General features: G+C 34.3%; 1 protein-coding gene and 1 long non-coding RNA gene across 4 annotated transcripts in view; one reads left to right on the plus strand and one right to left on the minus strand.

Moving 5' to 3' along the window:
- The first annotated feature begins 2,376 nt into the window (after positions 1-2,376).
- LOC118761390 lies at positions 2,377-11,686 on the plus strand. The gene is made up of 2 exons (XR_004997339.1): positions 2,377-2,425; positions 11,547-11,686. It is a non-coding gene; the product is annotated as an uncharacterized LOC118761390 (long non-coding RNA).
- LOC115230201 (L-seryl-tRNA(Sec) kinase) overlaps positions 11,084-21,791 on the minus strand; it is a 65,384-nt gene continuing 54,676 nt past the window's right edge. For all 3 annotated transcript variants that reach the window (XM_029800409.2, XM_029800416.2, XM_036499230.1), the window contains 4 exons: positions 20,275-20,515; positions 14,025-14,217; positions 13,131-13,297; positions 11,084-12,307 (listed from right to left, as the gene is read on the minus strand). In XM_029800409.2, coding sequence (XP_029656269.1) covers positions 12,081-12,307; positions 13,131-13,297; positions 14,025-14,217; positions 20,275-20,515 — 828 coding nt within the window. In that variant the 3' untranslated portion in view covers positions 11,084-12,080. The remainder of the gene's footprint in view (positions 12,308-13,130; positions 13,298-14,024; positions 14,218-20,274; positions 20,516-21,791) is intronic.

Below are 21,791 nucleotides of genomic sequence, written 5' to 3' on the forward strand. Positions count from 1 at the left end.
AGTTCCTAATTATCACAGCAGTTGCAAGGTATTTACAATTTGCTTATATTTGGTTACTTTACACTGCATACAAAAATAAAGACATACAACTGCTTACAAAAATAGAGATTAATGTATATTATTTTCTATGTTTAATTTTCTGTTTAAAATATTGAAAAGAATATGCCACCAAAGAAAAACCATAATCTCATCAGAAACACCTATAAAGCAAGGAGGAGTGCAGAAAACCAAAGGTGAGAGTCTCAAGAGATAAGGGACATGAGACTTTCTTAACCTCATCAAAGGCAGGCTGCAGCACATCAGATGGAATCTCATTACAGAAGGGACATGACACTTTCCAAAGATCACCAAACGCATGTCACAGCATGTCAAATACAGTCTCAAGAGAGAAGGGAGAGGAGACTTTCTCAACATCAGCAAAAGCATGCTGCACCACATCAGATAGAGTCTTAAGAGAGAAGGGAGATGACACTTTCCCAAGATTAGCAAAGGCATGCTGCAGCATTTAATGCTGAACCATAAAAACAATGTTTAGCATGCTAGATTACACAGAAATCCAAATGAATAACTCTCAGGAACAGACCACGTACAAATTCGTTCTTCACAACACCTGGAGCTACTTTCAGATATGATCCATCCCATTCTTATAAAAATGATAATTCTGTCCAAACTGGTGCTAAACTCAAATAATTGTTCATGCAAAGCTTTAAAATTTACTCCATAAATGTTTTGTTGTCAATGCTTGCACTTTTGTATCACCTGTTTCAATATAACTGTAATATATATATATATATATATATATATATATATTATATATATATATATACAAAATAAGAAATGGAGAAATACACCTTAATCAATAATCAACTACCAGATAATACCCAATCACATAATTTATTAACCCACTACATATGAACATCAAGGTCAAACATAATAGTACAGAACAAAACAATGCACATCAATGAGTAATATGATACAATAAGTACAATATGTATAAGTAGATATAAATAAATATAAATATAAACTACATCTTACTGGCAGTATATTGGATATATGTTATCCCATGGTGGGTTGCACTCACAACCCCTATCTCAATTTGTATATATATATATAAATATATATATATATCATCATCATCATCATCATTGTTTAATATCCATTCTCCATGCTAGCATGGGTTGGACGGTTTGACCGGGATCTGGGAAGCCAGAAGGCTGCACCAGGCTCCAGTCTGATCTGGCAGTGTTTCTACAGCTGGATGCCCTTCCTAATGCCAACCACTCCATGAGTGTAGTGGGTGCTTTTTACGTGCCACCAGCACAGGAGCCAGGCGAGGCTGGCAACGGCCATGATCGGATTGGTGCTTTTTATGTGCCACCGGCATGACGAACTATGCTGTTTTAATCCTGAGCAATGCTGGGTATCTCTGCTAGTTATTGTATAAAAAAGACTTTTGCAGTTGCTTTTTCTCCGTAACTTATCCAGCCTCCATGTTTGTTTACAAATATTATATATAGCATTAGACAGTTCAGTATCTATACATAAAATTTGACTGAAATTTATGGGTGAGTGTTCTGGCTCAATCAGATGTGCCAGGAGCCATGTTAGTATTGATATGTGGGTTCGATTCTAGCTTGAGTTAGCTTATCATTTTTCAGTCAGTTGTTTAGATAAATGTTGCTGTAAATTGGAGTATATATATTATTACTATGATATATTATTATATAATTATTATTATATATACAGGGTTATTCAAGAAGAATGAGTTGATTTCATTATGCAATATTTTAATAACGAAAAGCAATAGAAAACTCCAGTTAAGTCACAAGTATTTACTCACAATCAACTTTTATTTTTTGTCTTACAAGAGTTTGATGTGACCACCACCTGCAGCATGAGCAATGCAATAAGAGAATTCCTCCCAGATAAGAGAATTCCACGATCTACTGAGAACTTTGGCTGTCTATTTGAATGCTTTATTGAAGTCTTTCCATTTCTCTTCTATGTCAATATCTCCTGGCAAATTTATTCTTTAGTTCCATAATGAACTTGCTTTTGAGATGCTGATAGTGTCTGGGAGGAATTCTCTTATCACATTGATGTTGCCCATGCTGCAGGTAATAGGAAATAAAAGTTGTAAGTAAATATTTGTGACTTATCTGGAGTTTTCGATTGCTTTTTCTTATTAAAATATTACGTAATGAAATCAGTTCATTTTTTAAAATAACCCTGTATGTACATATATCATCATCATCATCATCATCATCGTTTAACGTCCGCTTTCCATGCTAGCATGGGTTGGACGGTTCAACTGGGGTCTGGCAAGCCCGAAGGCTGCACCAGGCCAGTCAGATCTGGCAGTGTTTCTACAGCTGGATGCCCTTCCTAACGCCAACCACTCCGAGAGTGTAGTGGGTGATTTTATGTGCCACCGACACAGGTGCCAGACAAGGCTGGCGAACGGCCACGCTCGGATGGTGTTTTTATGTGCCACCGACATAGGTGCCAGACGAGGCTGGCAGACGGCCACGCTCGGATGGTGTTTTTTATGTGCCACCGACACATATATATATAGTGGGTGGGGAGGATATGTGTCTGCATGAATCTATATTTTTATACCTAAAAAAGGTGTGTGTGTTTAGAATTAGACTTTTGAAATATATGAATTGACTAATGGACACCTATCCCATGTGAGGTCATGACCTACACGTATTTATGTACATTTGCTCTTATATGCATTTTCCTGTTTTATTTTTATTTATTTATTTTATGGCTTCAGTCATTTACAGTTTCACAATACTTTTCTTTTTATAATCTACTTCCCTTATGTTTCCCACTTCCCTTATGTTCTCTCTTTCTCTCTATGTATTCTTATTTTCCTCTCTTCCTCTTTTTCTATTTGTTGGGTATATTTTTTATTTATTTATTCACACTAATGTTTTCCATATATTTTTGTTTATCTCTTTTATAGCTTCCTTAGTTTTCCTTCCTTCCTTCCTTCCTTCCTTTCTCTTTTTATTCTCTTTTCCTGTTTTCTCTCTCTTTATTCTCAGTTCTGTCATTCTCCTTTTCTTTTGTTTCTTAGTCTTTCTTTGCCAATTACTTTCCTTCTATTTCCCTCTCAAAACACCATCTATCCAAATATCTAGACATTAGTCCTCTATAACTTAATGCAAAAACGTGTTCCCTGGTGATTCAGCATCTAATTGCACTTTGAACATCCAATATAGGGTTCAAAACAACCACACTGGTGAAACACATGTAGGAACAAATTATATAAATTCGTGTTTATCATAATTTCTCATATATATACTGATATGTAATTATAAGATCCAAGGATCTTATAATGGAAATTTGAAAGTTTTGAGCAGCCTGTGGCAGGTATAAAAAAACAACATTCAAGAACAACAATTTATTAGTGCTATATCTTCAGTGACTTAGCTTGGGGTTCCTTGAAGACAACAAAACTTTCATATAATTATGGTATCTTCAGCCTGAAAGAATAACTAGCAGCGTAGCCCTTGTTGAGTAATTATTACATCAGAAGATTTATTTATAAGAAATAATTAAGATTCAGTTGAATTAGGTACTTAAGTTGAAGCACCAAGTCAGTCTGGTATTATCTGCACAGCTCGAAGTCATGTGAATAAAATCAAAATAAGTAACAAGATATCAAGCAGTAATGCAGTATGACCATTTCAAGTGGCTTCATTTAATTGAATAATGCAATCATTACATCAATTTAAATGCGATCTTCAGCTGCACAAATAAATAAATTGAATTTTAACAGACAAGATACATTAATATAATTTTTCTTAAATATTTTAACAGAGTAAGAAGATGGAAGATGTTGTCACTATTGTAGCTAAGAATAGGCTGATATATATATATATATATACAGATCAACCTTCAGCACTATCACTGTCTATCATCAACAGCAACACAAAAACCCCAGCATCAACATCAAAGCCAATACAACTACCACTATTACCAACTCACCTATTCCTTAATTACTAACAGTAACAATAGTATGAATGAGATAAGCAACTCTAATCTAAAGTAAAAAAAAAAAAACAAAAAAAAAACAGTTGCATAAAAATGATGTGGGACACTAATGTATTTTAAATGTTGAATCGAATGTCTTTGATCTTAGGTAAAATGAGGATTGATTTAAGACTAAACATCGACAACACAATTAACAATAACAATACAACCACTGTCACCACCAACATCTTCAACACTAAAACCAATACAACCAAACCACCATCACTACCAACCCAACAGCTATTGAATAACAACTAGTGAGATGGATAATAATATCAGCATGATAGCAAAGTCAATAGCTACATATGTTGCATGTCAACATGTGTGTGTGTGTTTGTGTGTGTGTGTAAGTGGAGTGTGGAGTTTTAATATCTTAAGTCAGCGGTATAAGGGCCACCAGGCTCATGGGCGAAGTGCCCATAAACCTGATAACCTTTCAGCTAACTGTAATTAAACAGTACTTCTTCACACCTCACCCTCTACCCATCCATCCACTCATTTCCATTCTTAAATCTATAGGAATAAGATAACAATGTTTTGGTTTCACAAAACTGTTTTTCCCTAGTACTATTTTTTCCTACATATTTGTTGTGGATAATTGTTGATCATTGCCACTGTTGGACTTACCTACAATACAAGATAATTGGAAAGAATGCATCAAATGGAACTGGAATAAGTAATGAAAAAGGAACAGTAGAATGATTACATTCAATATTAAACTTGATGTTTTAGAAAGGTTTGATGCAGGAAAATAACAGCCACATTACCAAAGTATTAATGTTTGCAGTGTCTACAGCGAGGACAGAATGGGACAGCAGAAAGAAAATTAAAGTTGACAAAAAGTTATTCTGTTAACTGCTCAGATTTTATTTTTTCATATATCTAATGTGATGCTTAAAATGGAACAGTTCTTATATGATTAGCAGAGAAAAACTCGTTCTGGTTAGAAAAGGATGGCTTGAAAAGTTTTAGAAGTGCTTGAATTTGCACAACATAAAAATGACTGGTGAAGCTGCCAGTGCTGATACTAAGGTTGCTATTAAATATCCTGAGCAGTTGAAAAAAAAATGATTGTTGAAGGGGACTACATACCAGAGCAAGTATATATTGTTGAAACTGCACTTTTTTAGCTGTGGGATTTTTTTTCTTGAGAAGTGAAATCAACACCAGTATGTAAAGCTTCCAAAAATAATGTGACATTTCTGGAAGATGTAGTTGGTGTTATAAAACTAAAGCCCATATTTGTACATTAATTTGAAGATCTAAGGGCTTTTAAGGGTTTAATTTGCTTCTGATTTGGCATTCAAATAAGGCATGGATGACTAAGGGTGTCTTTGAAGACATTTTTTTTTGTCTAGACATAATATTTACAACAGAGCATTGTTCTTTTTGACAATAAACTAAAGCCAGCTAATGAATTAAATGAGCTTTCTGATAATGTAATGTTAGTATATATCATCAACAGTATGTCTTTATTCAAGCCATTAGATCAAGGTGTGATAGTTAACTTCAAGGCATATTTGAGAACAACCCAAGAAAGCAGTTGACTGGGAGTATAAACTCATAGTAAGAGACTTCTGGAAGAAGTGCAACATCATGGATGCTGTTAATAGCATAGCATGGAATTAAATAAAACCTTCAACATTGTTTGAAGAAAAATCCATGGCAACACATTATCACTTCATAACATGAAAATCAACTGGAAAATTTCACATAATTGGATTTTATATTATGGCAAGTTTTTCAGGAACATTACTTTTATAACATGGGTGAGTCATGCTGGCATGAGTTGGACAGTTTGACAGGAGCAGGTCAGGCAGAAAACTGCACTAGACTTCTGTGTCTGTTTTGGCAGTTTTTATGGCTGGATGCCCTTCCTAACATTTAATTCACTAATACAAGTTAGTGTTAACATATTTAATTTAATGGGGCATTAAAAATTGAGTGAAAAATAATTATGCAGTGAGGAAAAGATATTAGCTCAATGCTTAATATTATTTTAGTTGCTTCAGTAAGTATGGGTGATTTGGGGGATGTTTTGGTCTCATTAGGCTTTCTCAGCAAAGCAATATAAACTTGGCTGTATGTAGTTAAATTTAGTAATATATTTTTTTTGAAATATGCTAATTTTTCATAGCTAGTTATAATGTTCAGTACCAAATATTTGCATAGCAATTCTTTCTCCACTGTTTCAGCTGTTATGATGTGTATACTTTGCTGAGAAGGTCTAATAAGATCAAAACACATCCACAGTACTCACATGTACTTGCTAAAATATAGAATATTTATATATTTTTCAGTCTGTAATGGCCCTTAAATACATTAGTAATGTAACTGAAAATATCTTGGTATTTTGTACCACAAATTAATTCTTGAGTGCTTGAATTCAATACCATTCTGCAAGATTTAGAACTTTTTCTCCAACAAACTGATTCTACATTGAGTATTAGATTATTTTCACACAGAATTGTCAAGATCATTTATAATGAAATAATATTATCATTATAATAATTTTTAAACAATCATAAGGAATATATAATGTGGAAGGACTAAGAACAAAGCCATAATCTCAATTGTTACTTGCCTTGTTTTCTTTTATTTCTTCTTTCATAATGGCATTGATTTATCTAAGTTATTTTCATTTGGATGTTTATTGTAATAATTGTGTGTATATATACCCAGAACCATGCTAATAGTTTAGGAGGGAAATTTAGGATTTCTTAGTTTTCTGTGAATCAATTTTGATAAAACTTTTCCCAGCTGGTTTGCACACTATGCCAACACCATTGTTATGTTTTCATTATTCTGTGTAATGCCTTTTTTTTTTAATTTCAGATTCTTCAGTTTTTGGGTGAACCATGCTAATAGCATCTCTCCTCTCTAAGAACAAATGGGATGTGGAAAAGGCTTTAATGATGAAGAAAAGTCTGTCATCATCAAGTTTGTCATGTGGACACAGTTAAACAATTCCTGAAGGACCCTTCGCCAAGGAAGAAACAATCCAATTGTAGGACATCCAAGACTGTGACAGCTAAGGATTTAAAGAATATTGGCTACAAGTTACGTATGAAACCTAGACAGACAAGCAAAGCCATTTTCACCACCTCTGGACTTCCTCATGTACCAAAACCCACTACAAATCACATCCTTGGGACCATGGCTTCTGTGTAAGAAACCCTGTAACTGCTTCCGTTAACACCCTACCACACAATGCGCCCAAACGTACATCACATAAGACATGAGTTGTGTTCTGTTCGCTGATGAAACCAGGACAACCCTTGACAAAACTGATGGTTGGGTCTATTTTGGAGCTGAGTGTTACAGATGTTTACACTGTCAACAACAGAGTGGAAGAGTCATGTTGTGGACTGGTATCATTGGGGACAGACTTGTTGACCCAGTCAGGGTGCCTGAAGGGGATAAAGTGACTGCAACTGCAATCTCCTGAAGGAGGTCTTGGATCCCTGGCTAGTTTGACATATTGCTGTCACTTCTAAGGAATCTCATGTTCATGCATGATAACGCTCCCTCCCACTCTGCTAGGACCACCCAAACATTACTCACGTCTTATGGCATACAAGGTGAAAGGTTGATGGTTTGGCTGCCAGCATCTCTGGATCTCAACCCTATTGAAAATCTTTGTTCCATCATTAAACAATATGTTTATGATGATGGATGCCAACTTACATCAAAAGATGTCTTATGGGCAACCACCAAAGCTACAACAAAGGCAGTCCAACCTGCTACTATTTAGAAATTGACAGTTCCCATGACTAATAGGATTTTTGAAGTTATCCGTCGAGATGGTGCTCATGAGGTTAAATAATTCATTATGTCAAAAAATGTTATAATATTATTATGGTTTTCTGTTAAATATATACTCAATGTACGCTTAACATGTATCATTACCCTTCATTTTCTGGAAAAAAAAAATGTCTAGATGGGCTATTTTCATTCAAAAGCATGATTCACCCAAAAACTGAAGAATCTGAAACAAAAAAGAAAGGATGTTACACAGAATAGCGAAAACATAACAATGGTGTTGACATAGTGTGCAAACCAGTTGGGAAAAGTTTTATCAAAATTGATTCACAGAAAACCGAGATATCCTAAATTTCACTCCTACGCTGTTAGTGAATTTCTTAGGATTTAAAACAAAGTACTTTTCAATGGTTAACTTTTGCTTTTGTCAGATAGTATGGTTGAGGATATTACATTGTAAAGCACGGTAACAGAGGCTTGCAGGCTGTTTGTTATTGGGAGTAAGGACTCCATAGAGATGGAAGAGTCACTTGTCTATAGTACAAAATAAAGAATATTATTACTATCATTCTTTAGGTGGCAAGTTGGCAGAGTTGTTAGGATGCTGGGCAAGCTGGTTAGTAACACTTTATCCATCTTTAAGTTCTGAGTTCAAATTCTACCAAGGTTGTCTTTGCTTTTCATCCTTTCAGGGTTAATAAATTAAGAACTGGTCAAGCACTGGGGTCAATGTAATTGACTAGCTCATTCCACAAAATTTCAGGCCTTATGCCTATAGCAGAGAGGATTATTATACTTATGTGGTCCCATGTCATAAATGATCAAGTAATCCTATGGGACAGAAGTAATAGCTAAATGACTAGGAGTGATAGTCCCACTTATACCATTCCCCTATCTAGCTGACAACCCTGTTGTATTGTACAGTTTTTATTGACTGATCATTTGAGCTGTAATGTGAAAGCTTGGACATGTAGTCTCTCTCCTCTCTGACCTATGTCTGTACATTTATAGTTTTTGGTGACCACAGAGAAGACAGGCAAAGCATTGACCTTGCCTGTCTTCAGTTTTAAGAAATGCCTGACAGGAGTGCTTGTGTGATGTCAGTGTGGGTGTTTTGTTTCAGGTTGTTAGTGCAGCAAGGGTGTGGTTGTTATTGATGTCAAATACTGTATAAGATGTATTGTTTTGCTTGTGGTTTATGTTCCACACAAATATTTGCCCATTCTTTTTTTCTGTAGCTTATTTTCTTTATTATTTCCTTATGTAGTTGCGTGATGTCAAGTTTTATTTATATGCAGCAACACCTCAATATATGAATTAATTTATTCCTGGAGACTGCTTATAAAGTGAAAACTTATAAAGCAGAGTAATAATTTCCCATAGTAGCAATGTTATAAATCATAATTCATTCCCAGAAAAATATTTTACCAATAAAATTTACAATACTTGAAAATAAATGGCAATAAAACAACAGTAGAATGTAAAGACTATTTTAAGTAAAGTTTTAAAAAATGTCATTTTCTGAATCACTTTCACTAGACTCGTGCACAGCAGCAATTGTAATTGTGACCACCAATTTACAAGAACTCATAGATGGACTTGTAAATTCCTTTTTAAAAATCAAGTCTAAAGTTGTTTGCTTAGAAAGAGCTTTTTTTGCTCTCTATGAATTTCTTGGTGACATGAAGAAGCATTTGTTATGGCAGTAGAAACTTTTGCACTATGTTCAAAATTTGGACCTTATGCTTGAAAAATAAAACTCATAAAGCAGGTCTTCGTAAAGTGAGATATTACTGTATTTTCTTTTTTGCTCCAGTTTACCCTTAGTCAAGCACACCTATAACCAAAGGTATGCCAGCTTGACCGATATAAAAGACCACTTTATTCAAGTATATCTATTTTTAAGACAGGCTAAATCTGAAAATTAAGATGCTCATTATATCAAGTTCAGTGATTGCATAGAGAGTTCATTCATTGGTTTCATTATTGATATGTATATATTATTGGTTAGAGATGGTGATATATAAAGGACAATTACTTCTATGCAGATGTTGCAGACTAGTTGTTACCAATGCCCTACACAGGCAGAAGTGTAATTATCCGTTTAGAAATGTTTTTTCCTTTCCTTTTTATGGGTATGTTGCAAATTTCTTTCTCCTTCAGTTTCCAGATATATTGAGACACAAAAGTGGAATTTATTTTAATCTCTGTATCTTAAGGAAAGTGCATGTGTGTATGGTAGCTTTTAAATGTTTTTTGTTAGACCTATATAGTTCTTTTTGAGCTTTTGTATGGTATTAAGTGATGTTCCTGAAATTGCATTCTGGTGTTTGGTTTGGTTTGGTTTGGTGCATTCTACATTCTATCACCTTGTTATGATCGGATATTAGTAATTTTCTAGTTTTATTAAATACTGATTTCACCTTAACAGATTTGTGTTTTTCATTCTCCAAATATTCAAATTTTTCTTTGAAACTGATTCTTTTCAAACTGTTATTGTGTCACAATGTCACAAATTGAATATGCCACTGTTGAAGAATAAATATGTTCTGCTTTTCTACTGCAGTTACACATTTTTTTTTTAGTATTATTCTTAAATTAGCATCAAGCAAGGTATCAGAAAAGGCTAGTTTAATGTCAGGTGTTATCTTAATCCTTATATCAAAATATGGTGGTAAATAATCTAGAAATTATAAATTATTTTAACAATTTTTTTCTCAGATAATTAGATATGAAAATATTATATCACATAAGATAAATTTAAGAAATTGAAAATCAAAAGTGAAGACATTCAAAAGTTTTATATATATATATATATATATATAATCAAAATTTTATTTGGTTTTACATAATAAATGTTATAAATATAGGCATTGCTTAGCAATGAATCTGTTAAAAAAAAACACAGTTCTTGTTTTTGAAATGAAGTACAATAGACTTATTGAAACAACAAACATGTAACTAGTCTGTTGTAACATAATCCCATTTTCTGATATGAATGGAACTAGCAGGTGAATTTTCATTGATGCTTTTTTAGGATACAAATGAAAATATATATTTTCATTAAACCATTTCAAAATATGAGAAATGAATATATACACTTTTACTTGTTTCAGTCATTTGACTGTGGCCATGCTGGATCACTGCCTTTAGTCGAGCAAATCGACCCTAGGACTTTTTTTGTAAGCCTAGAACTTATTCTATTGGTCCCTTTTGCCGAACTGCTAAGTTACAGGGATGTAAACACACCAGCATTGGTTGTCAAGCGATGTTGGGGGAACAAACACAGACATACAAACATATATACACACACACACACACATATGACGAGCTTCTTTCAGTTTCCACCTACCAAATCCACTCATAAGGCTTCTCTTTTCATGTGTTATAGATATATATTCAGCCTCTTTGATACCTTCTCATTCCTCTTATTATTTGTACTACTGTCGACCATGCCTCTGACACCCATATCTCTATCATCAGTGCCTTTATCACTCATCTCTCAATCACTCTCTTCTTTTCACTCTCACTCTGCCATGCTGTTGGTATGAACAAGGATGGCAGTGAATCTCTCCTACTAAGGATGTCACAGGACCTGCCTGACCTCTCTCCAATGCTATTACTACCTCTCTCATCCTTATCACCTTAGCTTTCTTGCCTATCTCAAAGCCAATCTGATAGGCTCCTCATTCTTGAGAGGCCTCATCAGATTGGCAAGTACTCCTTCTGTACTCCCCTAGCTGTCAATATTGACAATTATCATTTACTTTCACTGAATTCATCCTCCTCAAATGTCAGATACAGTGATGGTAATAAATAGTGACAGTTTGGACAATTTATGCAGCATTGAAATAGAAACCACAGAGGAGTGAAAAAAATTTTTAAATTAAAAAAAAAAGAAGAAAAACAGCTAAAATTACCATCAATCAAAGTAAACAAAGATACTTATGGAATGAACTTAACTTGTCAAATAGAATGGCTGGTAATAAGATGCAATGGTAGAATCTGGCTGTTCAATCTGTTGATAAAGAATTAACTACCTAAACCAGCTTTGACATTCTGGATTTTTTCTAAGATAACTATATTTCAAAATAAACTATTGTAGTATTCAGCTAGTTTTTTTGTTTTTGTTGTTTAATCAAAAGCCAAATGCAATAGTTAATTTCAAGATATTAAATTCTCAGCTAATGCACACTAAAGTGAGTGGTCCTCAAGTAAAGAGAATTGATTAGCTTGTCTGCATGAAGACATGATGAATTTATGACTTTTTGCTCTCAAGTGATTTCAGTTGTATTTACTGTTGAATCATTACAATTAGATTCAAATATGTCTTTCAGCCACTGATATAAATTACTTTCTGTATTTTTTGAAGCATCTGTAACATTTTCAATAGATTCAGGAATAAGCAGTGAACCTAATTTTAGCTCTGAATAAAGCCTGGTACGAATTTGTAGATAAACGCATGACATCTCTTTCTTATTCTTGCAAGACAACCCAACATCTGAGAAGAAAAAATATATAATAAAATTAATGGAAACATCTTAATACACACACACACACACACACACACACATTCTATATTTATTCTATATTTTCCATGTATATGAGTCAATGAGCAACCTTTTATGAAGTCACATCACTTTTGAAAACCAACACCATGAACTTACATTTCACTCCATGTCTTCACTGCCATGATTTTTTGAACAAGTAAGAAGCTTTGAACTCTAAATTCCAAGATACCATTCCTCTCAGTATGTGATAGGCTAATTTTGCCATAGATTTGCTCAAGCAAAAGCTGACAGGAGCTATATCTTACAGCGACATTAATGATGAGAATGACTGACATCAGTGTTAGCAGATTTAACATTAGCAACATCAACAATTAATGTCCATTTTCCATGCTGGCATGGGTTAGATGGCTTGACAGGAATTGGCAAGAGCAGGGGCAGCACCAGGTTCCATAGTCTGTTTTGACTTGGTTTCTACAGCTGGGTGCCTGCCCTAATGCTGGCCACTTTACAAAATGTACGGGGTGACTTTTATGTGACACCATCACCAGTGTTTTTTACATGGCACCAGCAGCCACACCAATGCTTTTTATGTGGCAATATACAAAGAACTAATAGAACATGTGGTTAAAGTCATGATAGATAAAACAAACATCAGTTTTAAGACATTCATCCCCAAAAGCTAAACAAATAGAAATTAAAATTAATGACAATTAATGACAGGAAGATGATTTATAAATAACTAAATTTTTAAAAACCTGTTTTATCTGATTAAACATGAGAAATGGAAAAAAAAAAACCTTTAGAAATACTCACCTAAATCAGACATTTTCCCTGAAACCAGCTTTCGCAGAATTTGGTCTGCCTGATGTAAAGTGCTAATGGAACATTTAACACGACTTATCTGCCGAAGTTCCACGTTATCTGAAAGTGGTGCTGCTTTGTTTTGTCTGGCATTGTCAACCAAAGCCAACACATCATCTCTGGATGAAAAAAAAGTGAGAATAGGAGAGGGATAATCATTTTTATAGAGAGAAGATAAATGAGATATTAGCAAAAAAAAAAAAAAATGTAATCACTTTTTATTCATTTAACAATGAGTGATGCTAACAGAATTATTTTTAAATCTAGAATACTCTTAATCACATATGATTGTATCACAAAATCAAATCTTGCATAAGTCATTGATCCAAGCAAGATATATTGCTTACTTTGCCTATTTGTACAGTCAGGTGATTACAGTTAGAGACTTGTTAGAATTCACAGGAAAATATTATATAAAAAAAAACATATGTAAAAACTTTCAAAGAGTATTAATGCCTTTGGTGTTCAACACCAGTTTCATAATGTTAAACAGATAAGGGATAAATATCTCTCTTTCAAAATATTGCACAAAATACCAGCAGTTGTTGCAAAGCTCCAGGTTATTCTTGATCAAGCAGATCTATGTTCAAAAGCATTCTAGATGTTATCATTCTAGGTTGGGTCTTTTTCTCTTTTAATGGGATGTCTAAGACTATATTATTAAATGCATTCTCATCTTTTTAGAGGAGATTTGGCTGCTCTTTCTAGCAGGTTGAGTGACCATGTAAAGACCTCCACTGGCTAAGAATGCTTGCAATAAATAGATTTTAACCCATTAACATATTTACAAATGTTCAAATATGTAGCTGACACACATATATGACACAACGACAGATATCAACTTACAAACAACAAATAGTCTGATCCTTGATGTACAGAGAATGAACTTCCCAATTTCTTTCAGATGGTGATGGTGGTTCAAACTTTGAAGCCATTGTGTGAATCACTTCCTCAGGTATGGGGTTTGGCCTATGATTGTTCCTTTTCAATGCCAATTCTATGTTGCATTCAAGATAAACTTGACAAAACCCAATACTATCTAAAACAAAAGAAAATGAATAATACTTAATTTTATTTACTGTTTTAAATCAGTTTTTCTATAGGGCGAGGTTTATATTAGAGGATTTTACAGCTGAATGTTTTACCTATCACTAACTATTCAACTATGACGTTGGAGTAGTACTTGTTTACCTTCCTAACATAGATAGCTATAATAATACTAAAATACCATGATCAAAAAGAAGAGAAAGGCAGAGATGGTCACAAGGGAAGAAAAGGAAAGTAATCATTGACATCATTTTCAACATTGTAGCTGTTTGTTCTTTCCTCACAGTGACATGGACTGGGGATAGCTGAAATAATAGAGCAGTGAACAATAACACAGCTGTAGCTAGATCAGTAAATCATTTGTTGAACTTCTGTTGATTTAGATACATAACCTAGCTTTGATTTCTAATAGGAGCCACTTCACTCCACTGGAACCATTGTACACATTTTTTCCATCATGCTCTTCAGGTGTTTACTCAGCTCAATGTGTTATTATGGCAAGTCTGTAGGCTCATGAATAGACAAATTCATGCATTTTAAAAACAGATTCTCTCAGACAATCGAAACTGATGTTCTGATTGAATATCTAACAACTGGTGTTGGTGGTAGCAAGGAATTCCAGGGGATTACATTTCTGGGTAAGAAGGACTGGGTGAACTGTTCAGTACATAGTCTAGAAGGTAAGAGACCAAAAGGGTGTTGGAAGGAGGATAGGTGAGTGGAAAAGTGGGTGTGGGTAGTATATAGCTAACTAGTTGAGAGGTATGGGAGTCATTGGAAGAAACAGTCTTCAAACTAGAGATTGTAAGCACATTAATGAATGAATCATTGTTAATCAGTCAAATGTCTTTCTTTCAAATGTGGTTTAGGATGGCTGTGCAACAGCAGCACTAGATGTGAGAAATACTCCAGTGTGGCTCTTACCAGAGGTCAGCAACTGATCAAGGGTAAAGTAATTCCTGATTCAGTTTTATGATGTAGATTTACATGCGGGGCTGTCACGTGACATTGTTAGAAATTGTGTGGCATTTTGAGGGTTTTTACTGGCAATGAGATGAAAATGGCCAGGAACAATATACCCAGGGATGTTTGTGACATGTAAACTTAACAGTAAAGTGAGCACTAGCAAACTTGATGTAGTAAGCTAAGAGATTGTAATTGATTAAAATGTCTTATTACACCAATATATTTATGTCTACTTTATGAATGAGATGAAAATTATCACAATTACAACATTGTTTCTGCATTCAAAATACTTAATGCAAAACAGCTGAGGTTCACTTAGTTTAAAATAAGTTGTTGTTGACTAAAGTCAACTCTGATCAGACAGATTAACACTCAAAGTTGTCCCAGCTGAGTATCCTATCTTTTTTCAGGAATTGAGTACCCAGGGCTACATTATCTAATGTATCATCTTGTAAGTGCAGTTACCTCCCTTGACAGCAGGTTAAAACAAGCTCGTGCTAGATGCCGCCAACAGCGGTGGGATTCTGATACAAGGCCTTGCGACTTCCTCTTTTGTCATCTAGACGTTGGAGAGCAAAGACATGATCTAGTTGGCTCTCTTACAACACATGCCAACTAGCAGACATGAAGTAGTATACAGAAGATGAACATGACCTTCATTCATCAAACTCTTTCCTTTATTGTTCAATTGTATATGTTTGAGACCTTGAATAAAGGTATTTAAAGTTACAGCCTTGTTATATGAATTCATTATACCATGTTCCTTTATCAAATGATATTACAGCCTTCTGAATGGAGTCCTCATTAGATGGCTTCAAGACCATTTTGGATGGTGATGTTGTCAGGTTGTCATCTAAAATCTTTTAAAACTGTAGAATATGTTTTAAAGATTTGTTTTCTATCTCTAATAAGATGAGCAATGAGAGAGACAGAGTATCTCTCAAGTTCTAAGTAGATTTTTCTTTTCTCTTTATAACACCAAGTCAGTTCTGATGAAATAGAACTATGATAAAAAGCATCCTAGCTATGACCATCCTGGTTTTAAGGAATACATTATCTAATGTGACATTGCTGTGATGGCAGAGTAAAATATTAGGGAAATTTAAGTGCTATTTCTAGCAGGTTATTTGTAGGATATTGCAATTAACTTCTTTAAAGAAGCATAACATTGTAAAAGAGAAAAATGTTTCATTGGCTTGTGATGCAGAATTCATATCTTCTCGTGGGAATTTACCAGTGATAGAGTATGTTATCCAGAGAAGGAATTCTGTCAAATAAACTCCTAAATTAAAGGAAACAATTAAGAATCTGTGTTGGTTTAAGTTAAAGAGACTGAATAGAAGATTCAGGTTCAACTTAGCAAGATTGAGAGGGCTAAACTATGTATAGGTTACACACTTTCTAATGAGTAAAAGGGAGATTGAACCTTAATATCTGTAACTTTGGACCTTACAAGTATTGACAACGTTTATTCAAATCTTTTCTCATAAGAAAGTGCATGACTCAATCACCTATACACAGTCTTGGCCTGTCGTTCTTGCTAAGTTAATTCTCAGCCCTCCTTTTGGTCTCTTTAATTTAAATCAATGACCCTGTAGCGTATTTTACCTTATATTTCAACTAAACTATATAGAGCTCTCTTTTTTCTTCCTTGATAAGGGCCTGCATTTTGCTTTCCTCATAGTAATAATATTTATTGTAACTACCCCAGTATTTCTTGTAAAATTTGCATTATCTCTTAAATGAAAAGACAGACAACACATAACTGAAATGAATGGATGATAAAACACACTTGTCCAAATTAAGGCACTGATTATGCTAATTTTATTTGCCTTCATCGTCATTTCTTTGAAGGCTTTGTTAAAATACATTATTCATACATACACATAGATTTGCTATCAGGAACCTAAAATATTTTCAGTGACATTAGTAGCTAAGATCCATTATAGACTGAAAACTATTATGTAAATAAATTATATTAATACATTATGGGTTATAGACACCTTATATTTGGTATGTCCAATAGGTTGTTCATATTTACAAATTCTTATTACTATAAATAAATTATATACTAGCTGTACTGAAAGTGGACCACTTTCAATACTGCTAGTAGAATGTTTTTGACTATAGGTATAAGCCTGAAATTTTGGGTGAGTGGCTAGTTGATTACATTAACCCCATTGCTTCTGGTATTTATTTCATTGAACTTGAAATGATGAATGGCCAAGTTGACCTCGATAGAATTTGAACACAGAACATAAAGACCGACAAAATTCCACAAGGCATTTTGTCTGGCATGCTAACAATTCTGCCAGCTTGCCACCATAATAATAATAATAATTTCTTTTATTTGTTATCAGAGTGATGGGTGATGGCAATACAAAGACAAAGTGTGGGGATGTACACAGAATGAAATGATTTAAGAAAGGAAACAGTATACAAGGTATAACGTACTAACAAAAATAAATGCAAATATAAATGGTAGGTGGGGGGGGGGCAGCGTTACTAATTAAGGGACAAGGTTAGCAATTTTGAGGGGAGGGGATTAATCAATACCAACAACCCCAGTACTTGACTTGTACTTTATTTTTGTTGAGCCTGAAAGGATGAAAAGCAAAGTTGACCTCAGTGAGATTTGAACTCAGAAAATAAAGATCTGCAAGAAACATCACAAAGCATTTTCTTCGATGTTCTAAGGATTCTGCCAATCTACTGTCATAATGATGAGGATGATAATGACCATAATTCCTAATATGGACACAAGGCCTCAGTATTTTTAGGGGATGGTTGTAGTCAGTTGTATTATTCCCCAAACATGGTTGACATTTGTTTTTTGTTTTTTTTTATCATACCCAGGGAGATGAGATACAAAGCTGGCTCCAATGGGATTTGAACACAGAGTTCACATGAACATAACAAAATATTGTAAGACATTTAGTCAAGCCCTAACTACTCTGCCACCTCACCGTAGAAGTATAGTAGTAGTAGAAAAACAACAATAATATATCAAAGTCAATTCAGTCAACATTCTATCTCTTCTACAAATAAAATTTGGTACTGTGCCATGTGCAGTCAAAAGAAATCAATCTTTAATGAAATATGAGGTTAGTATCGGTGGTCAAAATATCTCTTACTACTTTCATGATATTAAACAATGCTGTCATGTAAATTTGCCCAAACCATGTCATTGTGTGGCAAGAGGAAACATTAAAATGCTGTTAACCAAAATGAAAAGAGAAAAGAACAAAGGAAGTGGAGAAGCTGTTGTTGTTATTTACCTTCAGGTTGGACTTGATTAAGTAGAACTATGATGAAAGGTGTTTCAAGTGCCATTATCCCAGTTTCTTTCTTTTTTTTTTGCTTTCATTGCAGACATACTATACTTATGACTACATTATCCAATGTATCTTTTTTTTTTTCCATTAAAAAATGATAAAGCAAGGTTTTAAGAAGTTTTAGCTGCTATTTCTAGCAGACCATGCAAATGTGTAGACACTTCATAATTAACAGGGTGCTTAGAAAGAGAGGATGAAAATAAAACCCCAGTACAGAAGATAAGTTTGTTAAGTTTGATCGAGTCCTGGAAAAGAAAATTACTGACCATCAGACCTATGAGCAAACACAGGTTAGCCATAACCAGCACTAATTTAAGGGAATTAGTTTGGTATCTCTATGAAGTTGAATACGCATAAACAGAATGAGAGCAGGTTCGCAATGATATGGTGCTAAGGGAGAAGAAAAACACAGTGCAAATGACAATGCACAACATGTCCTAAAAAGAAAAGTATTGGTTGTGAAATGTTAGGAAATGAAAACTTAGACAATAACAATAATGAAATTATTGTGTTTAGTGCTCAGGTGCACTATAACTCATCAAAGGTGCATGTTGAGTACATAGAATTATGTACAAAAGTCAGGAAAGTGAACAGTGTATGAGTCATGATATACATGTGTGCATGCATATGGAGGGGGAACATCAGGTGTAGTGTAGGCGAATTTCAGGAAACATGGAGGTTTTAAAGGATGCAATGTCACGGCAACTAACAAATGATGCAGGTAGTTTGTTCTATGCTTCAGCAACTCTGAGTGTGAAAAAATATTTCTGAACGTCATGAGAGTTGTGCTCTTTTCTGACTTTGTAGGCATGCCCACATGTGTTAGAAACATGGAGCTCACAAAGATGCTCAAGGTGGTTGTTGGTACGATAGTTAATAATTTTGTGGGTGTTTACCAAGTCAGTTGGCAGACATCGGGGAAGCAAGGCGTTCAGATAGCAGAAGGTTTGATTTGATTTTTGGTAGATGTAATCTGAAATGTATGTGTGTGAATGAGAGAGAAGGAGGGAGAGAGAGAGGGGAGAGAGAGAGAGAGAGATGGAGGAAGAAAATTGACACTACACAGTGAGTTATTGTCTAAATAAGGTAAGATACATTTACACTTTTAGAGAATATTTACAGTATTAAAGTTTTAAAACAGGCAAGCATTAGAGACAAGAAGATAAAATAACACCTTGATAATTTGTTTATATCCAACAATGCTAACATGCAAAAACTGTTGTAAAACAAAAAAACAAATTCCATCTGAAGGAAGTAAATCAACAAGAGTTGTAGCAGATACAGATAGGATAAAAGAAAGCAACCTCTTAGATATGGGTAAAAACACTGACAGGTTGTAATAAAATAAGCATCTCTCATCAATGGAATACCACATAGAAAATAAAATATAAAGAAAAGCAGAAATTCAATAAATTTATTATTATCAATTTTTTTTTTCTATGCTAGCATGAGTAGAATGGTTTTCTATAAATTTGGATATCTGCATATTTTCTGATCAATATATTTTTTAACAACTAGCTATTCTTGTTTTCTTACTGACAACCATTTACTTTTAAAATAAGAGACCACCACCATAGCATCCCTACAAAGTAAAGAAAAGTTATGTACCTTGCTCAAGATCACAACAATATAGTAAAGTTAAAATTTAGTCAGTTAATAGATCAAAATATATAAGTTATTCATAACAAGCATAGACGAATTTATATCACTCCAATGATGAAGAGTTACAAAAATTGTGTGATACTTACACTTTCTGGCTAACTGATAGAAAGGATATCGCATTCCTTGATAATACATATTATCATCTATGATAACCAACAAGTGAAATTCTTCTTTTTTCATGTCCTGCATGAAGCTATTGTTTATTTTAGCCCATAGATCAGGGCACACATTAACAGGGATTTCTGCTTTACCATTTGGGAAAGTTTTGAGAATATTCTCAACACAAAGTACTATATCTTCCCGATATTTCTTCCAATTTGCAGCTCCCTGTAATGAAGAAATAATCATAATTTGAAACATAAAAGGAATAAAGTAACAAGCAAGAGAAGTGCTTTTCAATCTTTTAGCGGTGGCAAACATGCTTTTATTTCTCTAAAAAGGAGGAATACCTTATATAAACATACTTTTTAAAAATCTAAATACTGTACAGCCATTAAATAATATAGACTAGTGGTGAAAATAGGCAGTCAGTCTTTAATTTAAACCTGAAAATTGTGAAGCTCATGGCCAATAATTATTATGTAACCACTACCAAAACCATCATTTTAATGTTGTGTGTCAAGAGCAAATGAACTTGGTAGAGCTCATCTTACCTCAAGTTGTGAATAACAGATAGAATTGACTCACCAGGAATCAAACTTACATTACAAGGTCAGTTTACTGGAAGCTTACCAGTATTCCAGGGTGTTTACATCCAACACATATCATCATCATTTAATATCTATTTTTCATGCTGCTTGGCTGGATGACTTGACAGGAGATGGTGAGCCAGAGGACTGTGCCAAGCTCTGCTGTCTTCTTTGGCATGGTTTCTAAGATTAGATGCTCTTCCTAATGCCAATCATTTTACAGTGTGTACTGGGTGCTTTTTATGTGGCACCAGCGAGGACATCAAGCAACTTGCAAGACAAGACCCCTCAACTGAGTGGGAGATAGTATTGAGGAAAATGGCTGTGTGTGTGTGTGTGAGTGTGTGTGCGTGCGTGTGTGGTGGTGGTGTTCTTTTAGTAGTTTAGTAGTTTAGTAGTTTCCATCACTAGCCTATGGCTAAGCTCTCAGATGCACCAGTATTTTATCTGGTGTTTATTTCCTTGATCTTGTATGGTATGAAAGACAAATCATTCCTGGCGTAAAGGAGGATAACTCAGCCAGAATATAGCAAGACACTTTATCTGATGCTATTTTGTTTACCAAATATGCACACACACACATGAATGTATTTATGTATGTATGCACGCATGATGAGTTTCAGCAGTTTCTGTACACCTATTACCATTCACAGGGCTATGGTAGAAGATCCTCTAGGTTAACACAGAAGTATTGTCTACAGAACCATGAGGTTGTACAGCAAACGTCTTAGCCACACAGCCACGCCTGTGCATCACAGTATATTGTTTTTATATTGATAGTTTATGGGGAACAGTATACTTCAGTGGACTCCACTAGTTAGAAAGACTAAGAAAGTTTTGTAGGAAAAGACATAAAAAGCAAAGCTGTGACATTTTTATCTTTTCTAAGTGGAAAAGAAAAAGTGTCTTCAACG

Source organism: Octopus sinensis, linkage group LG2 (genome assembly GCF_006345805.1).
Source record: "Octopus sinensis linkage group LG2, ASM634580v1, whole genome shotgun sequence".
NCBI lineage: Eukaryota > Metazoa > Mollusca > Cephalopoda > Octopoda > Octopodidae > Octopus > Octopus sinensis.